General features: G+C 41.6%; 1 protein-coding gene across 1 annotated transcript in view; it reads left to right on the top strand.

The window, feature by feature from the left end:
* Positions 1-380: 380 nt before the first annotated feature.
* The window catches only part of LOC143099149 (uncharacterized), a 29328-nt gene continuing 17301 nt past the window's right edge, over positions 381-12407 (top strand). The window contains exons 1-8 of the mRNA XM_076262230.1: positions 381-482; positions 1020-1199; positions 2086-2156; positions 2917-2974; positions 5806-5944; positions 6152-6192; positions 7988-8087; positions 8477-8547. Of these exons, the coding sequence (XP_076118345.1) occupies positions 381-482; positions 1020-1199; positions 2086-2156; positions 2917-2974; positions 5806-5944; positions 6152-6192; positions 7988-8087; positions 8477-8547 (762 nt within the window). The remainder of the gene's footprint in view (positions 483-1019; positions 1200-2085; positions 2157-2916; positions 2975-5805; positions 5945-6151; positions 6193-7987; positions 8088-8476; positions 8548-12407) is intronic.

Here is a 12407-nt window from a genome sequence, read left to right as displayed (position 1 = left end):
TAGTTTGGAGACAGTAGCTGCCAGTGAGTCCGGACAGTCAGTCAGCAACAAAATACCTTGTCTGGAGGATTTGGTGAAATTGACTATTTCAAAATCGGGTTTAGCAACAAGGAAATCCTGTTTTTTTTTTTTTAGCCCAGAAACACCGTGTGCTGTGGAGCAGTTAGGAGCATTTCAAATTTAATGTTTAATCTTGTCATGACAAAATATTTATTTTTTTCTTCATGTTTGGCCCTTATAGGCTACTATAGGCCTAGTCGCCTCTTTATGGAAAATTATATTTTAACATTTTAGGCTAGTTTGTGTGGACGTCTACTTATTGGCATGGTTGTCAGTTGATGGACCGTGCGTGAAGTGCTGTTGTGTCCTCTGTGTAGATCATGGATGAAAGTGGTCAGCAGCAGCATGTTGATATGATGAGTCACAAGCAAGCCTGCATTGACCTGGAGAAGGCAACTCAGTTTATCACTCAAGTATTGCAGGTAAGACACATACACACACACACACACACACACACACACACACACACACACAAAAGAGTGAAGACAATCAAACTCACAATTGATTTCAAACCATGCTCATTGTTGTTTAAATTTATGTTTTCATTATTCTCCAATTTATGTAGGCAACCATCTCATTTTTTTTCTCTTGATCTTCAATTTGATGACTTCGATGGAAATCCTGTAGATGAAGCTTGTAAATCAAACAGAAATCATCTAGTATTGCCTTAATTTTATGACATATCCTCTTTTCGTCAATCTACTGTTTTGGTCTACTTTTGTACCTCATGCACGAGCAGACATGAAGCTCACCTAAGCCTCGCTTGAATAAACGAAGGCAAGATGCAGCTAACTTCAGTGAATGGAACGGCTTCAGCCCCAAGTGAAAGTCTACGCTAGTTCAAGCCAAGCTATTTCTGTTAAGCGCCACCTTCATTAGTGAGGATGATGGAATACCCCTCTGGGCAATTCTTCAGAATGTTAATTAGTGTGTGTGTGTGTATGTGTGTGTGTGTGCAGCATGCAGTAGGTCGAAACCGGGAGCTTTGTGTATTGATCCGTCGTCTGGAGGAGAAGGATGTGGAGACTGGGCGGAGTCTAACAGAACTGGCAGAGTCAAACCGCCAGCTGCAGGCGAAGATTGATGAACTACAGAAACGCCTGGAGGAAAAAGACCGCTCCCTTACACAAGCCAACCAGGTGTGTGTGTGTGTGTGTATGAGGAATTCCCCTTATTCACCCGGCGGCCATTACGAGGCTGAGGGGTACACTTGCGATTACACCTCAGTCCAGCAGATGGTGGTGGTAATGCACTCCGTTTGCAAACTGCCAAAAAAAAGCTCACCGAAAAAGAAGAAGGGTTCACTGGCCTGTTCTTCTTCTTCAGTGAGTTTTTTTTTTTGGCAGTTTGCAAACGGAGAGCATTACCACCACCATCTGCTGGACTGAGGTGTAATGGCAAGTGTACCCCTCAGCCTTGTAATGGCCGCCTGGTGAATAAGGCGAATTGAGGTGATTCAGTCACCACATTCACTAAATACAATTTCACTCATTGCAAAACACTACATGAAAACGGGAGATGGCAGCACAGCAAGAATGAACAAAACTGTAAAATGATGGAACAAATTGTTTTATTTACAATAACAGCGATTGTCGGATGAGGTAGGTGGAAGCCTGGCTTCCCTTGGCCTCCGGGAGAAAACGCCACTGCTGGGGAATTGCCCCAATTACTAATTGCATGCATTGTAAGTGTGCATTGACAGGACAGGACAGTAGATAAAATATGATGTGATCTAAAAACTACTGATATAAAAAGAAAAGAATGATGCATTTCTGATTATTTATTCATGACCGCATACATTATGCAGGTATAATAGCCTGTTTAAAGTAGCCTACTTCTATACTCTTAAAAGTTGCACTTAGCTCTGCAACAAAAGAGTTATAAAATGATTATTGATTTATTTATTTTTGGACAACTTAGTTAAGGCGGGAGGCGTGTGTTACTTAGGTAGCTCACTGTCCACATGACAAATGACTGTATTTATCTGTTGGGAGATTTCAGCAGTCTTTGTGTGTGTGTTTACAGACTGTGGTTTTACTGAGGAATGAACTGAGGGACTTGTGTCAGCAGCTTCAGACGCAGCAGCGTAAAGAGAGGTACAGTGAGAGAGAGAGAGAGAGAGAGATGGTGGGGGGGTGTTATGACTGCCGTTATTCATGACTTCCACACACATGGACATGGCACACACACAAACACACACACACTCATAAGTTAACATAGACAAAGACAGAAGCACACATACCCACAACAGCAAACACACACACACACACACACTCATAAGTTAACATAGACAAACACAGAAGCACACATACCCACAACAGCAAACACACACACACACACTCATAAGTTAACATAGACAAACACAGAAGCACACATACCCACAACAGCAAACACACACACACACACACACACACTCATAAGTTAACATAGACAAACACAGAAGCACACATACCCACAACAGCAAACACACACACACACACACACTCATAAGTTAACATAGACAAACACAGAAGCACACATACCCACAACAGCAAACACACACACACACACAAACACACACACACACATAAGTTAACATAGACAAACACAGAAGCACACATACCCACAACAGCAAACACACACACACACACACAAACACACACACACTCATAAGTTAACATAGACAAACACAGAAGCACACATACCCACAACAGCAGAAACACACATACCAACAAAAGGGATGGAGACATATTGACATGCGTGAATTATTTTTGCAGAGAGAATATGCAGAGCTGAGTGGCAGTCATATTTTGTACCGCTATGTGGTACATCTAGTTTATAACTTATGTAGCCTTTGATCTCTTCTGACTCCTACAGGGTGTTACAGGAAGGGCAAGAATGGCTGCAGGGTGTTGAGAGGCAACTTCAGGTTAAGGTACACACACACACACACACACACACATACACAAACGTGCACATAGTATACTAACACACACACACACACATTAACAAGCACATACACACACACACACACAGACACACACACACACACACTTGCTGTCAGTGTTAATCACATGTTAATCGCGATGAGATTATGGACCATAACATGTTATTTTTTTTTAAAATTGCGTTCATGGTGTGCCGCCAAATGTTTTTTTTATTTGTATTTTTTTTACACCGTCACTTGTGCTGTTATCAACGATTCTCTTTGGCTGCTTTCTATTCATGACCCTTTCTTGTCCTGAGACTGGCACAGACCACCAACATTTCCCAGCACAGACACTTCCTAGTGGGCTTCTGCCTGGTCCTCCTGCTGAGGTCATAGAGATAACTATAGCACAACAGATAACAGCAACACAGCTGTGAATGACACATTTTTTAAAATAAAAAAAAAACAACTCCCGATAGGCTGAAAGGCCCATTTTTTACTTTTTAAATAAGTTGACTCAATAGACATGGAATTAAATGATCCTCAAAGCACTTCAGGTATAGCTATGATCTACAACAGAGGTGGGCAAACTACGGCCCGCCACGCACTTTATGCACTTCATTAAAATGTGTTGAAGGACTAGGCTACATTTTGCTCATGCACTGGTGCATATTTCTCAATATGACAAGTTCTTTTCAACTGAACTTAAAGGTCCCATGTGGAAGAACTTCTCCCATCTAGTGTTTAGGGATTATATTGCAACCTAATAGAACTACGGTAGCCGTTGCACATCAAAAACATAACACCCAATTCACACCAAAGATCCGCATCGAGACGAAACCATCGCAGAAGGAGTTGCAGCTGTGTAAATTAAATGGCGCACGTCGTTGCCAGCTGTCGCAAAGCATTTAACGTTACCATATCTAGTCGCAGCTCATCTCGTTGCAAATCTACCTAGATGACTGCCCTAGTTCCGGACTCTTAAATAGGTGTGTCAAAACATTAACTGTTTTCTTTTGTCATTGCTTGTGTGTGATGCCAATGAAACACACTTTCGGACATGGAATAAATCATTTAATTTTGCCTGTTAACTGAGCTAGTTAGCTAACGTTAGCACAGTAAACTGAAAGTGAATGGGAATGGCTAGTGATCTTCGCTAGCTTGGTAGCAGCTAAGGACTTTGGTTAAACTTGTACATTGTTGCAAACTAACCTGAAATAGCATACAAGCATGAAAACTCCTCACCTTTCGGCGAAATTCGCCATTTTGAATCCAAAATGGGGGACTTAAGTGGTTTGCGCAGATCTGATGAAAAAAATATTGTGGGGGGGTGGGGTAGGCTATTAAGTTACAACTGAGTTTACAAACCATGCGCAGACGGGAACGCATCTTGATGCGTTGTCAGAGCCCCATTACAAACTTGTCTGATCCAGCAAGGAATATGTGAATGCAGCCCCTATGCATTTAGCCTATTAAACAGTGGAAGCTAATTTTTGCCGCGGACGCATCGCGAATAGCGCTGGAATAGCCTCTATGTCTGTGTGACTGCAGATAGATGCGTCTGAAATGTCAGCTGGAATGTGAGCCCGGCGAGGAGAGATGCTTAATTGATGTCACAGGTGGGCTAGTTGAAACTTTCAACTTCTTTCAGAAAAAGACGTTGAGATTGGCAACGTAGCATAGGCTGTTTGTTGTTAAAGTTAGCGATATTGGACAGAAATATAGACATAACAAGTTCATTTGATGAAGAATACGTGCAGTTTGAGCCATCTAGATCGACAAAAGGTGAAGCAAATAGGCATACTGTATCAGTCGCCTATAGCAAAGGGACAAAAAAATGTGAATAGCTAAATAGTTGAATTAAAAGCTCCTAAACTGGGCTGGTGCGTTTTGTCGAGTTCAGAGACAAAAGCAGTGTTTGACATGGTAATGCTGTCTTTTAAGAAACGTTCAGTAACCTGATCAGATCACTGTCCTGTGTCTACAGGGTACAGTTTAACATGTGAACACTGTTCACACAACTTTATTGGTTGGTTAAACACACTAGCACAATGCCACAATCTGTATGTAGCCAAGGCTGAAGGTTAAAACATTTAAAACCAATTTTACAAATTAAAGCCTACCCTACATAAGTTTATTTATTACCTGGTTTGGTCCAACAAATATTCAGACTTATCTTATTCAGACTTATTCTAATAGTCTACAATGAAGTGTCCCTTAGGCCTATGAAATCTATAATTAGTCATTTTGTAGTTTGTTTTCTTTATAAATCTCTGGTTTTAGGCAACTTCATACTCCATGGAAGCTATGCAATATTGGCAACAATGTCACTCGCGCTTGTTTTGCTATGAAACGGCCATTTCCCTCTTTGCGCGCCCTTCTCACCTTTTTCACCCCTGACACGTTTTCATGCCTGAACATACATTCAGCAACGTTGTGGTAGTCGTTAAGGGTTGTTTTAAGGACATGTTTGTGCATGCCCATAGCCAGCCACTCTGAAACAGTCAAAGGCGATTCAAAACGAGTCAGAAAGTCAAGACAGGACCCATTGTCAAAATTTCGGTTTCCACCACTCTAGTTCATCCAAAACAAACCAGAAAAGGGACTCAAAGTACTAAATACTGGAATTATCCTTTAAGGTGAACATATTGCATAGTGTACCTTTAACCACCCGCTCACTCACACCTATTAACACTCAATTTTGATGGGTTGTCTCGTACTCGTCTCGTGTTCACCTATTAACACTCAATTTTGATGGGCTTGTCTCCTACTCGTCTCGTGTTCACCTATTAACACTCAATTTTGATGGGCTTGTCTTGTACTCGTCTCGTGTTCAGAGTCAGATGGTCTCTCCTGAGGGTCAGAAGCTGTTTGAGGCTCCAGTCTCTTGCATTAAAGAAGAAGAAGAGGCTGAGGAAGAGGAGAATGAGGAAGAGGAGGAGGAGGATTATGGCCATGGAGAGTCCAGTCAGTCTGGTAAGCAGACACACACACACACACAGACACACACACACACACACACACACACACACACACACACACACACAACACACACACACACACACCACACACAACACACACACTAATGTCCTGTGTTGAATATCCACTGAGTGCAACACAATTGTACTGTATTATGCTGGAGGATTAAATGTGAATACGTTTCCTTTTTTTCTGCTTTTGCAGTAACGTTAGAGATAACTGACCCCAGATCAGAGCTGTTCCAGGTACGGTGTTTGTTACATATAGGGCTTATTCGCAAACACCGCCGCGGCCATATTGTTGATATGACATTCCAGTTCTATAGGCTATTCTATGTGACAATCGCCTGTAGCGCGTAGATTTGAGCTGAGCAGAGCACATAGCCTAACGGCTTCATCTCGTCAATATAAGTAGCCTAAATAAACGTATGGACCCATATCTAATAGCATTAAGTAAAGATCCGTCATTATTGTCAACTGTAAATTACCCCGATATTTATAGCCTGTCTTGTTCATACATCGGCACACGTCGCAGCTGAAGGGGACAAGTCGCCTGAGTCAAGGTCGGCGAACTTATATTTGTTACACCAACGACATCGTCTAACATTGCCATGATCGCAGAGAATAAAGTTGCATCTCATTGGACTGCAATTGTATCTTGCGTTTGCCTGTTGCTCACAACCTGCAGCCAAGGACTTTGCTAAAGTAGTTTAAAGTGGGTTAGCCAGTGATCGTTTTTGTCTGTCTATGATGCAACTACATGGTCTGGAGGCAGAAAAGGCTAACATATTTCTCTGTAACATTTCCAAAATCCAAGTGAACAAAACACTATACAAATCAGAAGTATCTACTGATATCTTTCTCCGCTGAGTTTGTTCCTACTATTTGCCACTTGCCGTGCCACTAAGACAAGCTGAAAAGGGCGCATCACGAATAAATATATTATAGGCTACTGTAAACGTTGGCTAACGTTGCCTACCTAGCAATGCTATCTATGCAAATGCAATATGTCCAAAGGTAATCTACGGTAGGCGACTACATCAGGCTACTGCTGATGTCTCCGCATTGCATAGGGGCAGCTGTCTGCGCTGTCTAAAACGTATTTAACTTAAGCCCACAGAGGACAATATATAGTATTAATAATACAAATAATAATGGCGATGTGAGGAGTTGGCTGTAAGTTTAGCCTAGGCTATTTATCCTATGTAGCCACAAGTCTCTCCTGCGCTGACTACTTCTCAATCTCATTCTTTTCTCGTTTTCTGACCATGTCAACATTGAGCAACGAAAATAAGGGAGATTTTCCTGGTTAAATTTCAACATTCGTCTTTCTGTTGCTATCCCTCTGCTGAGAGCAAGAATTCGTAGGCCTACTACAAAACTGCTGCACTAATTAAACGAGGTGTGAAGCTAAGCCAGGTCTAATGAGATTGGCGTCAAATCGTGCTCTCTCCCACACTGTTCTGTGTAGGTCGCCTTCAGGCAAGCAAAACGATGCTTTAAAAACATATTTTCGTTGGAAGGGCAGGGGGTACAGGACAACAGTACAGAGACGGCCAAGTCCGATGGGGCTAATGTTACGAAAGTAATAAAATATGGGATATTTTACGGGAAAATATTAAAACAGGAAGACAGCTGGAAAAAAGTTGACAGGTATGTTTCTGACAGTGGGTGACTCTAGGGCTATTTGCTGTTTTTAGAACGGCCTGTATTGCTGTTGTTAGAACGGCCTGCCCTGTAGCCTAGTCCTATTGCAACATAGGCCTACCATCACGTTAAATTTTGTACAAATAAATAAATAGCCTACAGCGATCATACCGGCGCTGTCGCGCTTGTCAATTGACAGCTGCATTAAATAGAACCACCTATGCATTTTCTATATCAACAAAATGGCCGCTGCGAACGTTATTACCTGATTATTACGTAGATCGAATAAGCCTAATACACATCATGTCAAACACATGGATATGTGTCAGCTTGCTTGGCACACACACAATCACACGCACGCACACACACTCTGATGGTTTTGTTTACTTCTCAGACTCAGCAAGAGCCGTGTGGTGGTCTGGTCCTTGCAGTTAAAGAAGAAGATGGTGAAAGTGGATGTGGGGAGCGGAGAGGCTCTGGCAAGGAGAGCATAGGTGAAAAGAGCAACACACATACACAACACACAAACACACACACACACACACACACACACACACACACATATGACTAATATGACGTCAGAGTTAAAATGTATCATCATATTCATTTGTGTAGATAGACTGGACCTGTCCCAAATTTTCTGGCCAGCACGTGTCTTTATTGCAGTGGTTTCAAAAACTAGCATGTTAGCTACCATTAACTCATTATTATTGCACATTATGGCAGTAAAAACTCCCTTAACTGTTTTTTTTTTTTTTTTTTTTTTTTTTTTTTTTTGCTGTGAGTTATTTTTCAAATAAAAAAACCGCCCTGGCCAACTATTCTTGTCAAAAAGGAAGCGTAGTCTGTTCACACTAAGTGTCTTCTTTGTTTGCGTCTGCAGTAGAAGAATCCGCCCTCAGAGCAGAATACCCTGTCTCTTCAGCTGAAGACATCAAAACTGAACAGGTCCAGGTACAGTGGTGAAAGTCTATGATGTTTGTAATGTCTAGTATAGTTATCCACTGTTAAAATCACATCTTTATTTAATTTGCCAAACTCGTACTAATATTACAGTAAAATCAAATGAGTAAAAGGTACAATATACAGGTTTAGGTATTTTTGGCAAGTGTAAAGCTCCCTCTAGAGTCGCAATGTATTGATATGTTACTCTGCTATTGTAAATAGCAAACTTCTCGTGACTTATCCCCTATACACAATGCAAATGCTTTTGTTGTGGAGGTGAAGGATTAGCAACAGGCAAACACTATCTCCAAAGAGCTGGATGTACTGACAAGGTAATGTTTCACGATTCTCGCGAGATTTGTTGGGCACCGCTTTTGGATGTTGCATGGTTGGTTTTCTCGGTAGGGACTCGCTACGTCTATGCTGTATAGCTATGCTAGACATAGGCCCAGTCCCAATTCTCTTCCCTTCACCCTACCACTTCATTGAAGTGCCCTTCACTGGGGAGTGCCCCTTCACAACGGAGTGAGAAGTGTTAAGGGATTGAAATCTTTACCTACGAAATGGGATACCACTCCATGCGTCATTGCGTCATTAGTAGCTAACGAGTTCTCCTACGTCACACGCATCAACGAAAGTAGCCTAGTAGTAGACGTTTCATTGATGAAAATGCCTGCTCCAGGTGTTATGTTAGCTTTTATCATCCTTCTCCGTTTAACCAACCAACGGAGAAGAAATGAGATGAACAGAAGACGTCTTCGACGCCTACTAGCGATGTCGGATGTCTTTCAGGTATGTGGATTTTTTTTTTTTAAATGTAAGGTTGTCCTGAACTTGGATGTAACGTTAACGTTGGTCTTACCTGCTCGAGAGGTGCGTGCGTTCACATCAGTCTATGGTTCAAAATTTGCGAACGTTTCTGTTGAACAAGTTTTCTCTGTAGCCTACAGTTAAATGTAACTTTTGTTTAAACAGTTAGCCTCCCTGTTTAGTAGTAGCCTAGTATAGTGACGCTCATGGTTAAAGCATAACTTTCGCCAAAATGCAGGGTGTTTTTGTGAATGGGAATCGTAGGGGCACTAGTCCTACTATTTTGATACATGATCGCGTCAAAATCGCTAAATCAAAACAAAAAGTTAATTGTTCTTCTATGTTATTATTGCCATTTCCTGTGATTAGGCCTACTCAAGCTCTATGTAACTCAGTTGAATGTTTGATTTGCTTTTTAATTTTTCGTTTGTAGGCTATTTTAGAGGCATCACAAAGCACACTCATTGTGAACTGAATTGGTAAAAACAGTGAAGTTTAGCCTAGGCTACTGTTTGTGCCTGTTAAAGCTGGTGACTTTTGTCCAATAATGTTTATTGTTTGTTCTTCAGAGTGGCCGTATTATGACCTACTGTCATCTGAATATCCACGTACCCATCCTGCAGTTGTGGTTGAATGAAGAGCTGGAGCTAAAGGAGGACTTCAGACTGAGTAGACGGGCCATACATGCTCTGCAGAGACTGCTGAAAAGCGAGCAGGATCATGGCTGGGGCCATGAACTGGAGGTCCTCATGTATCTTTACTGGCTTGCTCATGGACTGTCGTATCGTGTGGTGCCACGGGTATTCAGTGTACCCCGATCAACAGTCCACCGTGTCATTCACAAAACCGCTCAAAACATCTGGAACAATTTACATCGAGCCATCTCTTTCCCAAAGCCTGCAGATCTAGACAATATTGGACTTAGATTTGGCCAGATATCTAAAAATCCAGTGTTTGATAAAGCTGTGGGTGCCATTGATGGCTGCCACATTCAAATCAAGCCCCCATCACTACACCGGTTGGACTATCTGAATTACAAGGGCTTTTTCTCTGTAAACATGCAGGCCATTTGTGATGCATCTGGGAGATTTCTAGATATATTTGTTGGATATCCAGGATCTGTACATGACACCCGAATTTTAAAAAATAGCCCCTTTTACCTGCCTAAAAGGTACCCTCCCGATGTATACTTTCTGCTTGGTGATGGTGGATATCCTTGTTTGGAGACTCCAATCTGCTTAATCACGCCATACAAGGAGCCAGTGAATGGACGGGAGCGGAAACGATTTAATAAACATCAATCAAAGGGGCGTTCAATAGTCGAGAGAGCTTTTGGTGTAATGAAGACCCGATGGAGGAGTACACTTTTCAAGGCCTTGGAGGTGAAGCCCACATTTGCGCCGCAGGTTATCGCATCGTGTGCCTTCCTGCACAATGTGTGCATAGATAATGGGGATTTCCTTGAACCTGATGATGATGCTGTGGCACAGGACGACCTGGATCCATAACCTCTGCAGGAAGCCCCTGCACCACATGAGAGGCCAGGGAATGCAACAAGGGACAGGCTTGCTGCCCTGATCACTGGCAATATAGAGGTGCCTCAGTAGGAATGCCTCTACAAACTTGTAAATAGTTCATATGCACATGTCCTCATTCTATAATTTTGTGCTGTATTTTCTTATTTATTGTTTTTATATTTGTTCTAGATAAAATGTATGTAAATAATATGTAATTACTATGATGTTTGGACAACTTCTTTGAGATTTTGGGTCTCCTATGTCCATACACAGGTTTTTACACATCTACAATAAGATATATAAATAAATAAAAAAACAGAATAGAACAAAGAAATTACTGCTCTGGCATTTTATTTACTAGCTTCTCAAATAGGCTGAGGAAACGTTCAGTTTTGGCTTCAGTCTCTTCGTGCCTCTTCTGCTCCTTTGCAGATTCCTGTTTCAGAAATTCCAGGACATGATTGCTCTTTGTGCGTTTCTTCCTGGGAGAGGGTGTTGTGGGAACAGGAGCAGTGGGAGTAGTTTGAAGACCAGGACTAGAGGCAGAATCTTCTCTTGGTTCAACAATGTTCTGTAAATAGAAAAAATAATAACCATATTGGCTCAGTACCATACAGTACACCGTAACATCCTGTACACACTGTAAGCGTGCTACAGCAGTAAACCAGGGCCTGAAGGTCTATTCAGACTGAATGTTTTGGAGACCTACAGACATGGCATGTACTTCAGGCTTTAGATATGTAAGTGTCATTGAAGTTTTACATTGGTTAAATGTAAGTGATCAATTTTAGTTTATTTTCCTTACAACTTACCATCAGTAATGTTGTGGCATCACTGTCTTCATTAAAAGATGCCACTAATACAGGGGGCTCTATGCATGGTCTGGCTCCGAGAACTTCATGCATGTCCTCATAGAATGGCCAGTTGGCAGCTGTTTTCTCCCCGCTTTCGGTCCCTGAACCAGTCTTTGGCGTTTTCAGATCCTGCAATAGCAAACATACAGATACATATACAAGATATATAGATTATGCATTCATTTGTAAAGGAAGATGGCAATAACATGCAGCATATATCTAACCAAATAATTATTACCTTATATTATATTACTTTTTTTAAATTTTCCCATTTCTTTCCAACCTGCTGTACATTGACCTTTCCCTCCAGGCCCAGCTGTTTGATTAGTGTCCTGACTCAGACAACAAACAGTGATGAAGATTAGGCTCTGGTTACAGGAATTATCAGATATTCATGGTTCATTAGAAAACAACAACCGTCACTCACTCATATAGCTGCTTGGATGCATATTTCTTTTTTGTAAATTGCTCCTCATTTTCTGTCCTGAACCTAATGAGTGCTCTGGTCTGTTCGGGAGTCCCTAACATTGTAACATAGACACAGTTTGTTATCTTGCGATAAACTTATCTTTCAACCGTTACATTTAAACTATTTTAGTTACATTCCATTGTAACGGCAGCAGCTAACGTTAACATTTCATCCAGCTCCTGTCCAGCTCCACTGTAGGCTACGTTTGCCAAAAGCTCA

Source organism: Alosa pseudoharengus, unplaced genomic scaffold (genome assembly GCF_046254945.1).
Source record: "Alosa pseudoharengus isolate Yale_2024_CS ecotype anadromous, Long Island Sound unplaced genomic scaffold, YU_APseudo_1.1 YU_APseudo_1.1_scf_25, whole genome shotgun sequence".
NCBI lineage: Eukaryota > Metazoa > Chordata > Actinopteri > Clupeiformes > Clupeidae > Alosa > Alosa pseudoharengus.
Note: the sequence above shows the minus strand (reverse complement) of the source record. Positions and strands in the feature narration are given on the sequence as shown.